Source organism: Panicum virgatum, chromosome 8N (genome assembly GCF_016808335.1).
Source record: "Panicum virgatum strain AP13 chromosome 8N, P.virgatum_v5, whole genome shotgun sequence".
NCBI lineage: Eukaryota > Viridiplantae > Streptophyta > Magnoliopsida > Poales > Poaceae > Panicum > Panicum virgatum.
In genome coordinates this window covers 45,297,240-45,315,394 of record NC_053152.1, presented here as the reverse complement: position 1 = coordinate 45,315,394, position 18,155 = coordinate 45,297,240, and the positions used below count along the sequence as shown (strand labels likewise).

The 18,155-nt window shown below is 47.4% G+C and overlaps 1 protein-coding gene across 1 annotated transcript in view; it reads left to right on the top strand.

Moving 5' to 3' along the window:
• The first annotated feature begins 423 nt into the window (after positions 1–423).
• LOC120685125 (cysteine-rich receptor-like protein kinase 6) overlaps positions 424–18,155 on the top strand; it is a 48,034-nt gene continuing 30,302 nt past the window's right edge. The window contains exons 1-8 of the mRNA XM_039966958.1: positions 424–761; positions 12,122–12,538; positions 14,260–14,431; positions 14,566–14,696; positions 16,646–16,856; positions 16,946–17,183; positions 17,268–17,418; positions 17,493–17,780. Coding sequence (XP_039822892.1) covers positions 531–761; positions 12,122–12,538; positions 14,260–14,431; positions 14,566–14,696; positions 16,646–16,856; positions 16,946–17,183; positions 17,268–17,418; positions 17,493–17,780 — 1,839 coding nt within the window. The 5' untranslated portion in view covers positions 424–530. The remainder of the gene's footprint in view (positions 762–12,121; positions 12,539–14,259; positions 14,432–14,565; positions 14,697–16,645; positions 16,857–16,945; positions 17,184–17,267; positions 17,419–17,492; positions 17,781–18,155) is intronic.

Genomic DNA, 18,155 nt, shown 5'->3' with positions numbered 1-18,155 from the left:
CCTTGTGCTCAAACGATCTGAGATGATGAGCCAAAAAAAGACTTTATGTTTCATTTGACATGACGATTTCCATGTCCATTTGTAAGCATGGTGAATGGGTCTGTAGCCTTTTAGATGCCTGTAAACTTTAGAGGAGGAGAATAGGGAATTTCCCCAAATATATATCCATATACCTTTGCAGATAACTTAATTATTACATGTACTAGTATTCCCTAGCTAGCTAGAAGTCACATTTATTTGTCGGGGGAAAGTGATAGTCAACTCGTAGTCTTTACAGACCCAGACTCCCAGTCTAGGCTCCAGGCCATCCATTTCTGCAAGCAGGAAAGATCTTTTTGAGCGAAAGAAGCAGGAAAGATCTTCCAGTGCCATTTTCTTTACCCGATCAAAGGGTTAAAGAGGTCAGCTCACAAAGAAAAAATTATTAGCAAGGTCCGTCAAGCAGCCATCATAAAAGGCCACGACGTTCTTGATCCCATTCTGCTGTTGCACACTTGCACCTGCACACGACACGAGCGAGGGGCGCATCCATGGTCTCTCACAACCTCTCCTCCTACCTCTCACTCACCATCCTCACACATGTCTTGCTTGCTCTTGCGCCGCTGGTCTCTAGCGACATGCTTTGGCAAGACTGTGTCAGCGACTGGAATTACACAGCTAACAGCACCTACCAGTCCAACCTAAAGCTTCTCTCCACTACGCTCCCCAAGAAGGCCACCACATCTCCCAGCCAGCTCTTCGCCACGGACACCGCCGGCGCGATCTTGTTGGGATTAATCCTACATTGGTTGTGGGGGGAGAGTTGAACCAACATAAAAGTGAGGGAGTCTCTCACCTCTTGGGCTAATTTTTGGGGCGTAGCAGGACTTCCTCTGGGTGACACGGGCCTCACACTCACGGTCCACTGGGCTTCGGGCCAACACCACCCAAGTGTGCACGGGCACAGAGGATTGCGGACCCAGCTCTGATACTAATTGTCGGCCCAAAACCAGGAGAGTTGGCCCAACCGGGCGCACACCCGGAGAAAGTCCTTGGCACCGGGCTAGCGACACACGCGCCCACCGGGCCGCGACTCACGTGTGCCCGCACATGCCCCAGGCTGTTGGGTCGCCACACACGCACCCGAACGCACAGCAGCGGGTCTTATGTCTGTTGGGCCGACACTCCTCCCAAAAAGCTAGCCTGATAGGGGCTGCACCCTCACCATATAAACCGTACTTGCCCACTCACAATTCTCAATGTGGGACTATTCCCAACAATCTCCCCCTCACACATTGAGAGACACCGGGCCAACTTGAGCTCTGATACCAATTGTTGGAAACGCTCAGGAACACGTGTTCCGCAGGCTCGCTCACAACCTCGCTCTCCCTAGCTCTCTCACTCGCCAACAGACGGAGGTGGAAGATGAACAGTGTTTTTCGGCGACGAACGCCGCAAAGCCAAATGCTCTTGTATCTTGGCCTTTTTCACACTAAAATGGAACCGGCGCCCCAACAGGAAGAAGCACGGGGGGGGTACAAATAGGCCGAGGCGCCCGGAGCTATCCTCCACACTCGGCACTCACGCCATGATCCGCGGGACTCGCTCCACGTCGCCCACGAACTCCACGCTCTCCTGGACGACGCGGCCACACCAACGGATCGGCAGCACGCAGCGCCCTCTCCTAACTGACACCGATCGAGCCCACAGCAGCGCTCCTACTGGCCCGTGCTCGATCGAACACACTAGCCCAAGAGGTGAGAGACTCCCCCCACTTTTATGTTAGTTCAACTCTCCCCCCACAACCAATGTGGGACTAATCCCAGCAATCTCCTCCGTCACATATTGGTGCCCCTTAGCACTGACCGGGCCCACACCACAGTCCACCAGTGACTGACTCCACACACGAGCACATATGGGCCTCACACCTGCGGTCCACCACTGACTGGCTCGACACACGAGCACAAATGGGCCTCACACCCACGGTTCACTGGCCTTCGGGCCTACACCACCCAAGTGTGCACGGGCACAGGAGATTGCGGACCCAGCTCTGATACCAATTGTTGGCACCGGGCTAGCGACACACGCGCCCACCGGGCCGCGACTCACGCGTGCCCGCACATGCCCCAGGCTGTTGGGTCGCCACACACGCACCCGAACGCACAGCAGCAGGTCTTATGTCTGTTGGGCCGACACTCCCCCCAAAAAGCTAGCCTGATAGGGGGTTGCACCCTCACCATATAAACCGTACTTGCCCACCCACAACTCTGTTGTCGGTCGAAACCCACCGGCGAGCAGTGACAGGCAACACGAAGAGCCGGGAGGTCGCCGGGGCGCTGGCAGGCACTGCTCCCTCGTCGACGGCCCGCAATTCCGTCACGCGCCCGGAGATTCCGGAGAAAGTCGGGCGTGCCACCTGACCTATACCCGATCAGGAAGGTGCGAACGTGCTTGCAACGATTTGCCTGCATACACAAACATGTGGAAACGTAAGTCCAAGCCGTGGTCGGCTCCCCGGGATGACTCTTGCATCGGCTTTAAAGAGCCGATCGAGTCCCGGTGTCAGATTGGATCTGCATCTATCCGGATATTGATAAATAAAGAAAATAACTGTAAAAACTGCTTCAATTAAATCTAGCTAATCTAATCCACGACGGTAAAAGCTTCATTGCTAGATCGGAATATCCTACACGTGATTGGGCCTAATGAACATAACAAATAACTAAACCTTAACCAGAAACAGAGGCCTAAGAACTAGCAAGAGCCGATTCCCGGATCAATTCCCTATTAAGACTAAGGCAAAGCATCTAACACGTCACCGGATCCTCCAATCCGTTTGCAAGGCCTAACCTAGCAGATATCACGCTAACTCTTATGTACAAGAGCAAACCATAACAGATTAGATCTATTAGATGGAAAAGAAGCAGAGTGTTGTCTCCGTGCAACTAACTCTACGCAACAAGAATTAGCTTGAAATTGAAACGTAACTGCACAGAGACAACTTGATATTCCTAGATGATAAGCAACAAAGCACAACAGATCTACTAAAAGTCATGCTACGAACATCAAGATAACTAGCGTTACTCGCCATCAAAAACATTTCAGTACGAGTAATACCAAGATAAAAGCAAGAACAACGCTGCCCTGATCGCAAGAAGCGATCAGGGCAGCATGGCGCTTACTTGGATGAAACCCTAAGATTAGGGGTGGTGGTGCGCCGAGAGTTATTGTTTGCGAGACGTGATGACGTTCTTTTTTCATGAATAACATAGGGTACATATTTATAGTCCGGAGACTTGGGAAACAATCTAATTCTATCTTGTCCCGATCGGACTCTATCTCTAATCTTGAACTAAATCTAAAGATACATGACCCATGTGGCCCAAATGCTCACGCAGGAGCCGATTCGTAAGCCTTCTTCAATCTTTTCATTAAGCCCAACTCACTCACGGCCCATAAATTAACCCCTGTTAATTTATGGCGATAACACATGCCCCCTGGTTTTGGCAATGATAATTCCAAAACTACTCCGTCACTTCATCTTCCCGTTAATTCTCATTAAAACTGCTGCAACTTCCAAGGAAAACGCAACGTCTCTGTAACTGGCTCCTCGTAGAACGTAAAACTGCCGATCTGTCTTCCATCCTTTCACTATTTAATCTCACCCCGAATCGGCTCTTCTTCACGGCAAACTCTTCTTCCTCCAAAGCCAATAGCGCAGAAACCCCACCTCCATCATCAGCCAATAGCCATGGCAATCTCTTCCTCCTCCGGCTCCAACTCATTCGGAGACTCTTCCTCCTCCTCTTCTCCTTCTTCTTCCCCCCTCCCCGCTTCTTCCATCGACTCCATCCCGGAGAGCCGACTCCTGAGTGGGATCCGATAGCAGCGTATGAAGCGCTGGCTCCTCTGCACTTGGATGCAGAGGAGTTCGACTTCGGGGTCGTTTCCGAGGAGGACGAGCCCGAAACCGAGGGAGAAGACCTCCGGCTCCTGTTCCAGGAGGAGTCGGAGAGCAGCGACAAGGAAGACCCCTCTTCGGACGGAGTCGACTCCTCCTCCGGCGCCGATGAGCCGATGGGCGGAAAGCCCTTTCGGTTCCTCGGGTCCTCCGAGGAGGACAGCGAGGAAGAGAGCAGCGGCGGCGGCGGTTGGAGCAGTGATTTCGGGTCTGAAGGCGGCAGCAGCGCCTTCAGCAGTGACGACGACGACGACGACAACAACGACAGCGGAGATGCGTCGGCCCGGAGCCCCAAACGCCGTAGTTACTAGGTACCTACGAGCAGTAGAAGTAGTACTGTAGGAGTAGGATTGTAAAGCCGAAGGATTAATTCCTTTGTCAAATCGGCTTTTTTTCCTTGTAAAAACCTTTTCCTTTCAATGAAATCAATTTCCTTCAATTCTGTGTGTCAGATTTACTTCCCAAAAGCCGATGGCCACGCATCAGGTTTCTATAAATATCCAAGAGCCGACGAAATTCAAACTAGAAGCAACCCGCATAATAGTAGAGTATCACTTCCACCTTGAACCGAACTTGAAACAATCTCTCAAATCGCTACTGACCTCATGGGCACTGCCTCTACCCACTTTGTGAAATAATCTGTAGCAGCTAAGATCCAATGGTGACCCTTGCTAGATGACGGGTTGATCTGACCAATCATGTCCATGGCCCAACCTCTGAATGGCCACAGTTTGATGATAGGATTCATTACTGATGCTGGCACTATCTGAATTTTGCCAAACCTTTGACATGCCTGACACCCCTTGTAATATTTAAAACAATCCTCAAGCATAGTGGGCCAGTAATAACCCGATCTCCTAATCAGCCATTTCATCTTATGAGCCGATTGATGAGTACAGCTGGTTCCCTCGTGAACCTCATGCAAGAGCCGATTTGACTCTAAAGGTCCCAGACATTTAAGAAGTAGTCCTTCCAAGGTTCTGTAAAACATATCATCCCCTATCAGAACATACTTCATAGCCTTGAGTCTTATCCTCCTGGGTGCCCCCCGAGCCGAATCCTTCAAGTAATTGAAGATATCGGCTCTCTAGTCTCCAGGTTCTAGAAACTGAACCTTTACATCGACCCCGTCGGCCGTTTCCTTGTACCCAGAAGCCATCTATGCCAAATCATTGGCTTCATTGTTCAGAGTCCTGTGTATCCAGTGGAAATTGATGTACCTGAATTGTGACATCCACTCACGGCACTGCATCCAAATCGGAAAAAGAGCCTCGCTCTCACATCTATATTCCTCCGTGAGCTGAGAAATCACCAGCTTCAAATCTCCAAACATTTCCACCGCTTCTGCACCAGCTTCGAGGAGCAGTTCCATCCCTTTGCGAACGGCTTCATATTTCACCAAATTATTGGTGCATGGGGTAGTCATCCTGATGGAAAAGGAGTAAGTCGCCCCTCGAGGCGATACCAACAGAATTCCCACACTGCACCCATCATCACAAGCCGATCCGTCAAAAAACATAGCCCAAGTACGAATAAATAGTGCAGCAATGTCAGTGCTGATCCTGTCTGCAACAAGATCCGCCAGTGCCTGTCCTTTTACTGCTTTTGCAGACTGATATCGAATATCGAACTCTGACAATGCAAACATCCATTTTCCAAGCCGGCCTTTTAGAACAGGAGCCGACAGCATGTGCTTTATGACATCCGATTTGCATATGACAATTGTTTCCGCCGAGAGCAAAATATGACGAAGCTTTGTACATGTAAAGAATAAGAAAAGGCAAAGCTTCTCGATTTCAGGATACCTGGTCTCAGCGTCTAACATGCGCCTGCTGAGGTAGAAAACCACCCTCTCTTCTACCTCCCTCTCCTGGCCATCGTGCTTCTGGATTAACACCGAAGCAATGGAAGTGTCACCCACGGATAGGTACACATAGAACGGCCTATCTTGCTGAGGAGCAACCAACACTGGAGGCTTTGATAAATATTCTTTGATTTCATCGAAAGCTTGCTACTGTTCTGCCCCCCAGCAAAACTCATCATCGGATTTGATCTTCACTAAACCCATGAACGGTTCAATGCGCCCAGACAGATTAGAAATAAATCGTCTGACAAAGTTAATTTTACCGATGAGCTTCTGCAACTCTTTCTTCGTGGTAGGTGGCTTCATCGTCTTCACAGCTTCTTGACTCTTCAGGCCGATCTCGATTCCCCGTTTATGCACCAGGAACCCCAAAAATTGACCGGCCGATACGCCAAAAGCACATTTCTTTGGGTTCATTTTGAGCCCAAACCTTCGAGTCCGCTCCAAAACTTGACACAGATCTTCTAGATGCCCCCCAGCCGACGTGGACTTGACCATGACATCATCAATGTAGATCTCTACTAGTTTGCCGATGAGATCATGAAAAATGTAATTCATGGCACGTTGGTACGTTGCACCGGCATTTTTCAATCCAAAGGTCGTAACCAAGTACTCGAACAAGCCGACCGCGCCTGGTACTCTGAATGCGGTCTTGTTCACATCTTCTGGGGCCATGAAGATCTGGTTGTAGCCGGCATTACCGTCCATAAAACTCATCATTTTGTGGCCGGCAGCTGCGTTGATCAATGTCTCTGCAACAGGCATCGGGTATTCGTCCTTTGGCATCGCTCTGTTGAGATCTCTAAAATCGACACAGACACGCCAACGGCCATCCTTCTTTTGTACCGGTACCACGCTAGAGATCCATTCTGCATACCGGCACGGCCTGATGAACCCAGCATCCAACATCTTCTCCACTTCTTTCTTGACTTCCTCTAGGACTTCAGCCTTCATCTGACGTGCTCGTTGCTGAAACGACTGAAACCCTTTCTTGAGGGGGAGCCGATGCTCGACGATGCTTCTGTCTAGACCGGGCATCTCAGTGTAGTCCCATGCGAAACAATCCTGGTACTCTTTCAGCAGTGCAATCATCTCCGCACGCAAGACCGGATCCAACTTTTTGCTGATAAATGTCGGCAGTGGCTTATCCCCAGGACCCATGTCAACCTCTTCCAAGTCATCAGCTGATGTGAACCCGTATCCCAGCTTGCCGTCGTCTGAGAAACTAGCTGCGAACGTAGGTGAGTCTTCGTTATCCACATGATCAGCGGCAAACACAGGGAGATGACAAGAAAAATTATTTGGCCAACCGCATGGGCTGGCCGTTTCTATACTTCCATTATCATTCGAAATCAAATAGTCAACGAGTGGCCAACTGCCAGAGCAGGCCATCATATGTACATGATGTAACAATTCCGACCCCAAATAGGATTTTTCTATTTTTTGGGGCCGGTCGCTGGGACCGGCCTCTCTAACTCTATTACACCCCGTAGCATGCCAGGACGTGTTTACTCTATGAGGCCGGTGGATAAGACCAGCCTCAGTCCGTTTTTTGTTGCCTCGATCCGATCACAGTCTTCCAGTGACATCCCTGAGTTCGGCTCTTGTCCTTCTGCGTCCCAGGCGTTCATATCTGCGAGCGAGACCTCGCTGGAATCGTCTGCAGGGACCACTTCTATCTCATCGCCATCCCATTGGACCAGATACTGATGCATTGTGGAAGGGATACAACAGTTGGTGTGAATCCAATCTGTCCCAAGCAACACCGTGTATGTACTCTTGTTGTTGACGATGAAGAACGAAGTCGGGATCGTCTTGCGGCCCACTGTCAACTCCACATTAAGAACCCCCATTGCCTTTGATGGCTGCCCATTGAAGTCATTGAGCGTCATGTTGGTCTTGTTGAGATCGGCAGAAGAACGCCCCAACCGGCGCAGCACTGAATATGGCATCAGGTTGACTGCAGCACCGGTGTGAACCAACATCCTGTTAACAGGTTTACCGTTGATGAAGCCCTTGAGAAACAGCCTCTTCAAATGTTTGTAGCTTATTTCCTTTGGCTTCTTGAAGATGATTGGCTGGGGGCCAAGATCCAACTGTGCAATAGGCAAATCCTCCAGTTGGGGTGCCCGGAACTCTGATGGGAGCACGAACGCCATGTTCACATCAGCCGATGGCTTCTCATAGGCTTTTGCCTGCTTGGGGCGCCACTCTTTTCTCGGAGGGCGCCTTTCCACCCTTCGTGGGTGCCTGACCTGTTTTGCGATATCCGGACGTGCCTTCCTCAGCACGTTAAGGTATCTTGCTTCTGCCTCTTCTAGATTGCGCAGGCGCTGTACTCTGCGCTTCTGCGAGCGATTAAGCCCGTCAGGGCACCACCGTGGGCGATGGTACCTGTCATCTTCTTCTGACTCGAGATCACCTCTGGCCGGCCGCTCAACGTGATCGTCGTGAGACACTTTGGGCCCTAAGTGCCGGAACACCGATGTCTCGCCTGACTGGCGTGTCCGAGGCCTGCACTCCAGACAATCATCTATAGTGGGCAATCAGCTAATGCCGGAATTCCAACAGTACCTGAAGAACGGGCAATGCCAGTGGTCGCGTATAGCTTGGCGCCTTCCCAGCGTCCTCCCTGTGCGGTGCTCATACTGCTCTTCTTCCGATTGATACCGGCGACACATCTTGTGCTAATATTCATATTTTTCCAGAAGCCGATCAGAAGCTAGAAGCTGATTACGGATGTGACACACTTGCTCTTCAGTAATATCCTGTCGCCCTGGCTTATTTTGATCTTGGGGCCATTTGCCAGAAACGGCCTCTCTCCTTTGCTCGTCACGACGGCGTACGGGCCCCGCCATGTTGATCTGGAATGAAAAATTCTGGCCCGTAGGAGTGAAGTCCAACAACTCTACCACGTTGGCTTGTGGGAAGGGCTTCATGTCGACCTTCATCGTGTGTTGGGCTAGGATTAATCGGCCTTGCTCGATAGCCGATTGAATCTGACGATGCAGCTCCTTGCATGCACCTATGGCATGAGTGAACGAGTGATGCCATTTACAGTATAGCCTCCCCTGCAACTCTTGTGCGGTTGGCAGCTTGTGATTCTCAGGGAGCTTCAGCTGTTTTTCTTTGAGCAGCAGATCAAATATCTGCTCTGCTTTGGCCACGTCGAAGTCGAAGCCCTTCACAAGTTCCTGTTGTTTGACCCATTTGCACGTGACGGGGTTTGCCCCCCGGAGTCCACTCTGCCACGGCCACTTCTTGTTCCTCGTCAGAGTCATCAGATTCATCCGCTTGGGCCATGTTCACATGGCGCTTGAACTTGTCCTGGTACAGCTCAGGATGATAAAGCTCATATGCCGTAAGCTTCTGCACCAGGTGCGCCAGAGATGTGAGCTCCAACTGGAAAGCCATATCCTTGATTGGCTTAGCGAGTCCTAGAACTGCCAGATCGACTGCCTCCTTCTCCGTAATACGTGATGAGTAGCATTGATTCTTGACCTGTCTGAAGCGCTGTATGTATTCCGACACTATCTCTCCTCGCTTCGGCAATCCCAGCTTCAGCAGCCTCTGAGTGGTACTGGGTATGGAACTTATCTTTCAGCTGCCTCCAAGTTCGAATCGAATCTGGAGCCAATGACGCGTACCATCCAAAAGCTGGGCCTGTAAGAGATTGGCCGAAAAACCGGACCCTCAGCGGATCCGATACTGAGATCATCCCAAGCTGCGTTAAGTATCGGCTCACATGCTCAATGGAGCTGGCTCCTTCTGACACGCTGAACTTGGTGAACTCAGGGAGCCGATACTTGGGAGGCAACGAGATCAAGTCGTAGTCACTTGGATACAGCTTGGAATAGCCAATCACTTTTCTCTTGGTCAGGATGCCGAACTGATCTCTCAGTATTGCACTGACCTGCTCCACACTAAGAACTCCTAGGGCCGATGGCTTAGCACTCGGCCCAGTAGCGTACTTTGCCAGCCATGCTTGTTTCTCCATGTCTGCTCCAGAAGATCCTGGGTTTACCAACTGCACCGAGCATGTTGGGTTGACGCTGTCAGGCATGTAGGCGCACGTGTAGCCGTGCGGGATCTCCTTGGGTGGCTTGGTGAGGAACTGTTCTTCTCCAGGATCACCGCCGATCTTGTGGACGACATAGATCGGCGAACTCTGTTGTCCTGCTGTCGCGAGCGAGTAGGACACTAGCGGCCTAGATTGCAGTGCAGCTTCCCCCCTGTGACTCCCCAGGATTGGTCCCGACGGGGAGTACTGGTTCTTGATCACCTCCTGGACAACGCGATGTGCCACGCGCTCAAACTCGTTCACCAGGCTTTCTGAGTGTCGATGGAGCGTGTGAGCCACCATATAGTTCATCTCCTGGCATAGGGCCCTGGTGCGCTCCTCTGACGGCACAGACAGATCAACGTTGTCGAGAGCACCCTCTGGTGAGAACCCCTTCCACCTGATACCATGGTTGCGGGTCCTCTCAAAAGAGCCGATGAGATCGGCTTCGAACTGAGCTTTGACCTCATCATATTTTTGCTTATGTTCCAGAGTCAGTTCTTCATTCGTGACAGGTTTGGTGACTGGCAGAACCGATGCTTGGTCCTGGGCTCCTGTCATCTCTGCGGCGGACGTTGTTGTTGATGAATGTCCCACTGGGCGTGCTAGAATTTGTTGTCGGTCGAAACCCACCGGCGAGCAGCGACAGGCAACATGAAGAGCCGGGAGGTCGCCGTGGCGCTGGCAGGCACTGCTCCCTCGTCGACGGCCCGCAATTCCGTCATGCGCCCGAAGATTCCAGAGAAAGTCGGGCGTGCCACCTGACCTATACCGATCAGGAAAGTGCGAACGTGCTTGCAATAATTTGCCTGCATACACAAACACGTGGAAACGTAAGTCCGAGCCGTGGTCGGCTCCCCGGGACGACTCTTACTTCGGCTTTAAAGAGCCGATCGAGTCCCGATGTCAGATTGGATCTGCATCTATCCGGATATTGATAAATAAAGCAAATAACTGTAAAAACTGCTTCAATTAAATCTAGCTAATCTAATCCACGACGGTAAAAGCTTCACTGCTAGATCGGAACATCCTACACGTGATTGGGCCTAATGAACGTAACAAATAACAAAACCTTAACCAGAAACAGAGGCCTAAGAACTAGCAAGAGCCGATTCCCGGATCAATTCCCTATTAAGACTAAGGCAAAGCATCTAATACGTCACCGGATCCTCCAATCCGTTTGCAAGGCCTAACCTAGCAGATATCACGCAAACTCTTATGTACAAGAGCAAACCATAACAGATTAGATCTATTAGATGAAAAAGAAGCAGGGTGTTGTCTCCGTGCAACTAACTCTACGCAACAAGAATTAACTTGAAATTGAAACATGACTGCACAGAGACAACTTGATATTCGTAGATGATAAGCAACAAAGCACAACAGATCTACTAAAAGCCATGCTACGAACATCAAGATAACTAGCATTACTCGCCATCAAAAATGCTTCAGTACGAGTAATACCAAGGTAAAAGCAAGAACAACGCTGCCCTGATCGCAAGAAGCCCTAAGATTAGGGGTGGCGGTGCGCCGAGAGTTGTTGTTTGCGAGACGTGATGATGTTCTTTTTTCATGAATAACATAGGGTATATATTTATAGTCCGGAGAATTGGGAAACAATCAAATTCTATCTTGTCCCGATCGGACTCTATCTCTAATCTTGAACTAAATCTAAAGATACACGGCCCATGTGGCCCAAATGCTCACGCAGGAGCCGATTCGTAAGCCTTCTTCAATCTCTTCATTAAGCCCAACTCACTCACCTGTTAATTTATGGCGATAACAAACTCTCAATGTGGGACTATTCGCAACAATCTCCCCCTCACACATTGTGCGCCCGGTTAGGCCAACTCTCCTGGTTTTTGGCTGACAATTGGTATCAGAGCTGGGTCCACAATCTCCTGTGCCCGTGCACACTTGTGTGGTGTCAGCCCGAAGCCCAGTGGACTGTGGGTGTGAGGCCCGTGCGTGCTCGTATGTCGGGCCGGTCAGTGGTAGACCTGCGGGTGTGAGGCCCATATGTGCTCGTGTGTGGAGCCGGTCAATGGTGGACTGTGGCGTGGGCCCAGTCAGTGCTAAGAGGCACCAATGTGTGAGGGGGAGATTGTTGGGATTAATCCCACATTGGTTGTGGGGGGAGAGTTAAACCAACATAAAAGTGAGGGAGTCTCTCACCTCTTGGGCTAGCTTTTGGGGTGTAGCAGGACTTCCTCCGGATGTGTGCCCGGTTGGGCCAACTCTCCTAGTTTTGGGCTGACAGATCCCGGACACCATCTACGCCCTCGCGCTCTGCCGCGGTGACACCAACACCTCGGCTTGCGCCGCCTGCATCGCCAACGCCTTCCGGGACGCGCAGCAGGTGTGCGCGTACGTGATGGACGTGACCGTCTACTACGACCCCTGCAACCTCCGCTTCTCCAACCAGAACTTCCTGACCTCCATCGACAACACAAAGCAGCTGATCAAGGGCAACGGGGAGAACGTGACCTCGCCGGCGGCGGCGTTCGATGCCGCCGTGGGTGTTCTCCTTAGCGCCGTCGTGGATTATGCGGTGCTGAACTCGTCGGTACGGTTCGGCACAGGAGTGGAGGACTTCGATACCAACATCCCCAGCATCTATGCCATGGCTCAGTGCACGCCAGACTTGTCGCCGGATGAGTGCCGGGCCTGCCTCGATCAAAAAACTTGACCTACGGGGGTAAGACCGCCCCACGGCATTTTTTTGAGAGGTAGAATGACCTTCTCACAGCAGGCCAAGAAAATCCCCGAACCCCTGCCCCACCCGTACACGGGGGCCCGTCGCCTTGTGAGTTAGGCCGGGCTCGACATTGCTTTGGACATGAGGCAGGCGAGGGGATTTTTTTAACCTCAACCTGAAATTCGCTCCCATGAGGAGTCGAACCCAGGACCTGAGGAGTGCCGCTGGGTTCCCCTAACCAAGTCAGCTAGAGGTCCTTTGGCGGGCCTGCCTCGATCAGATAGTGAAAGTCCAGACGAAGTTTTTTGGCGGCAAGCAGGGAGGGAGGATTGTGGGGCTGCGCTGCAACTACCGGTTTGAACTCTATCCTCTCTTCTCTGGAAGTCCACTTCTGCACCTCTCAGCCCCGGCCCCGGAGGTCAGTTTCAAGATTTCTAATTATTTTAAAAAAATTTGAAGGTGAAAGATTAATGTGAGAGAAGTTTTCAAGTAAAAATAGATATTTTCATTATTCCAGTTATTGCAGCAAATATGACAGAATTAGTGACTGATTTGTACTATTCCCGTGTAGTAACAGCATAAGATGTGTTTTGACTAAAAATTTGGTCAAACTTTTAAAACTTTGACCAGCCATACACTTCCGCAATCGGCTGGTTAGGCCGAAATACACACGGAAAAAATTTTGCCGTGTGTAACACACGGCAAAACCCACATGGCATACAACCATTGGCAAAGAGACTCTTTGCCGTGTGTCATTTCTCGGGTACACGGCAAAATTTTTGTTGTGTGCCAAAAAAACAAACGGCAAATAAGTTTTCAGAAAAACAAGAAAACTGATTTTAAAAATAGAAAAAAATTATTTTAATTCGGGGAAAGCCTCACTACACAGCCACATGCTTGCTTCGTTGAAGTTGCAAGTCGTGGCACTTTTTGCGCGCTACAAATCGATGGGATTTGAACTCGTGACCTCCTTCTCACGAGTAACGTCCTCTGCCACTGCACCACACACTCACTTGTGTTTATACTCCATTTTCTTTCTCCACATATTATACTAAATCGAGTATAAATTGCTTGTTTGAGACCCTAAATGAATTCAAATAAAAAAGTTATCAACTATAAAGTTTCATAACTTTTCGAGATCTACAATTTTTATTTTGGCCGTTTTCCCATCTGAGATCGTTTACAAAATTTAAATCTCACTTTGTCATATGCCAGATCTATGGCACATGGCAAAGCTTGGCATTTGCCGTGTGCCTTGATTTAGCACACGGCAAAGCCTTCCTTTGCCGTGTGCCTTGATCTGGCACACAGCAAATTTCTAATTTTTTTTAATTTCTACACATCAAAAATTTCGAGATGAGAAAAGGAAAAAAAATTTATTGTTTTGCCGTGTGCTAATATAAAGCACACGGCAAAGCATGTCTTTGCCGTGTGTTTATCTTTACCGTGTGTGCATATGGTAAAGAGCTTCTTTGCCGTGTGTCCGATAGAAATCACACGGCAAATAGCCGGTTTCCGATAGTGATAGCTACTAAACATTTAGTTTCAAAAGTTAAAATTATATGCATATGCAGATAACGGCACTTTTATAATCCCATACATTTATTAAACATTATAGAAAATTTTTGATAAAAACACCATGGCTAAAGTTACACCTCAAAGACTAAAAAACTGGTTTTAAAAAGTGATACATTTAAAACTGTAGGGAGTACCTATTTACTTATCTGATAGGTCATTCTCCAGGAGGATCGGGAATCAAATCAAGTACCCTCTTATCTATTGCACTGGGAATAGTTTCTTCAGCATTGATTGCCAGTTTAGTCGTCATTTGTGTCTGGAACAAGAGAAAACCACGAGTGTTACTACTACCAGGTAAGTCATCTTGATTCTAAATCATGAGGTGAAGAGAAATGATGACACTTACTTTAATAAGAATATTCTAGCCTTTTCTAGAAAGTCAGATATGCTTGTTCATTGTTATTGTACTTATTATTCTCTTTTCACAGATTTGTCTAACACTGACAGCATGCAAAGTGTTAATTTGCCCCTACTTGATCTCTCAACACTGAAAGTTGCAACAGAGAACTTTTCTGAAAGAAATAAAATTGGGGAAGGAGGATTTGGTGCAGTCTACAAGGTGCTCCTCATGCTATACTTAGGTTCAATTCCAAGTCCAAAGCTTGGAGGATATAGACCCTCTTTGTTTCCACCAGTTTTTTTTAGCCCTTGTCACATCAAAATAATGAATCTTACCATTTAGGAGTATCAAATAAAATATGTATGTAAAACCTTTTTGACAGATGGGTGCTAATTTGAGAGATGAATCTAATGAGACTAATTAATCCATAATTTGCTACAGTGATACTATAGTAACCATACTCTAATTATGGATTAATATACATCATTAAATTTGTCTTGCAGTTTAGCCCCAGGGTTCTGCAATTAGTTTTATAATTAGATTTTATTTAATACTACTAAATACTAAGATTCTTTTTGATGTGACATGATCTAAAGTTTAGCCCCTGAAACCAAACAACTCATAGTTATCTGGAGCAGTGTCTGTCGTAAAAGAAGATATATATATATATATATATATATATATATATATATATATATATATATATATATATATATATAAGGATAAGTAATAGGGCAATAGTAACAAAAATATCTTTCCTCACTATTGTGTTATGCATAAGTAAGGATGTAAGTGGTACCTATTGGTGTTTTTAGGGTCGGTTGATTACTTACGTTGACTTACCATTTAGTTCATTTTTCTCTCCTAAACTAACTATATGATATGCCATCATAATTCGTTCTATAAAATTTAGGTTGACCCAATGACCCAAAAAAGTTGAGACTTGCATCCCTATGCATCAGTGACAATATTGTCCCCACCATTTGTGACAAATCTTAGTGATGAAATACCTTTTGTCACTTCATACCATGGTTTTTGTGCCCCAAACATTTTTTTGTCACAATTACCCAATTAAGCAATGAAAATTTTTAGACCGGCACAAAGCTTCATATTAGTGACTCAAAATTAGTGGTGAAATATTAGTTTGCCACTGTTTGACTGGTTTATTGTGACAGATAAACACCCTCACTATTGTGGAGTCTATCAGTGTCAAAATATTTATATCGCCACAAGGCATCACAATAGTGACAAAACTATCAGTGATGACATTATGTTTTGGCCACTGATTACCAATTAATTATGTACAAATTATTTATGTCACTACTATGGCACTTTTCAGTGGCAAGAGAGTACATGGTCACCAATATCACAATAGTGGCACATTGCATCACATCACCACAAGTATTTTTTTGGTAATGAGCTATACTTTCGCCACTAGTAATCAAATTTCTGTCAAATAAGAGAAATTTTAGCGCTAACGCTCATGTTTGTGCACTAATAACTTAAAATTTTTTGTTCAAATGTTAGAGTGTGCAGCTCAAAAACAAATCTTTTTGTAAGTCTTGGACTCTAGCTTGGTCAGCACAATTTAGATAAGGAAATGCCATAGGGCAATTATACCCCAATCCACATCACTAAGTATGTTGATCACAATTTCATATCACCATACCTTAAGTTTTGGGTGAAGTAGTTAGCGCATATGCTGATATGCAGGTCAATAGTTAGTTAGCTGGCTCCAAAGTTTATTTCACCTGGGTCACTAATAAATACTAGAGACCCATTTGGAAATCATTAAACTTTTTGTAAGTGTTTTGCTTATGCAGTTTCAAAAAAATTGCTGGGGCTTGAGGGGTTGGTGATATAGGACAATATATTGAGAACATCTATGATTTCTAGCAGCGCATTGTACACATTATATGACCGACTTGTACATAGCAACTCAGAAACAATAGACCTTAATTTATCTCGCGAATTTTATGTGATGTGCCGGCTACTCATCCATGTTCAAGGATCCAACTTAAGTATATATGCAATTCTATGTATGTATATGAAACTAAAAATACAATGAGGAGCTTATATATGGTGCAATTTTCTCATACAAATTAGAGTTTTATTCGTTCAAATCAGTATGTTACCTTCAGTTGACGTAGCAATGTCTACTTCCCTAGGGAAAACTTCCTGATGGTGAACAAATAGCAGTAAAAAGGCTCTCACAAGGTTCAAGACAAGGAATAGGGGAGCTAAAGAATGAGCTTCTTTTGGTTGCTAAGCTTCATCACAAAAATCTTGTACGGCTTGTCGGAGTTTGCTTGGAGGAACATGAGAGGCTTGTTGTCTATGAATACATGCCCAACAGAAGCCTTGACACACTTCTCTTTGGTAAAAATTTTCGTATTTGCATTAGAGTATCTCCATATAATCAATTTCCAGTCACACCAATGAGCTAATATTATTTGTTTCAAATGTAGACGCTGAGAAGAGTAAGGATCTTGACTGGGGGACGAGGTTTAGAATAATAAGTGGAATTGCCCGAGGTTTACAGTACGTTCACGAAGATTCACAATCGAAGATAATCCACCGGGACCTCAAGGCAAGCAATGTTCTGTTGGACTTGGATTTGAATCCAAAAATTTCAGATTTTGGTTTGGCTAGGCTATTTGAACAAGATCAAACAAAGGATGTTACCAACCGCGTCGTCGGAACATTGTAAGTGAATTGAAGTAGTCAACCATGGAATCTAGAATAAATAGAGTGCATCAGGCACTAACATTACATTGAACCTTCTTGCAGTGGATACATGGCACCAGAATATGCCATGCGTGGGCAATATTCCGTCAAGTCCGATGTGTTTAGCTTTGCTATTTTAATTATAGAGATTATAACAGGAAGACGAAATTGTGGCTTCTACAATTCTGATCAGTCCATTGACCTTTTAGCTATTGTAAGTAGCAATGCCATTTAAAATCTTCGTCAGCATCTTATTTCCGGCAATAAGAACTCACCCATCTAATGCAGATATGGGAGCACTGGGCCAATGGAAGAATTCTAGAGACAGTTGATCCATTCCTTAGCAGCTTCTCTGAAGATCAGGTTCGGACATGTGTTCACATCGGACTGCTATGTGTTCAACAGAACCCTATAGATCGACCAACGATGTCAGCGGTGAATGTCATTCTTAGTACTGATGCTTCTTCCTCTCTCCAAATCCCGTCCAAGCCTGCATTTTGCATCCAGGATATCAGCAATGAATCCGAGACACAGCAAGAAGTTTCCACAGCTATGCAAACCAGAAGTCGTGTCAACAAACACTACTACAGAACAGGCCTTTGTTCCAGACCATTTGTCCCGGCAGCCTTTGGGCCCGGGACAATAGGTGGTTTTTGTCCCGGGTCCAACGGCTAGCCGGGCCAGCGGGGGACATGGCCCTTTTGTCCCAGTTGGAGGCACCAACCGGGACAAAAGGGTGGCCTTTTATCCCGGTTGGAGCCACCAACCGGGATAAAAGGCCCCTCTTTTGTCCCGGTTGGTGCCTCCAACCGGGACAAAACTCCTTGCCCCCCTTATCCCCTTCCCTCTTCCCCCGCCCGAGCCATTCAGCTCACTTGTTCTTGCTGTTCTTGGCTCGGGAGAGAGGAGTTCTTGCTCATTTCTTCACCACATTTGTGAAGATCTTTGATT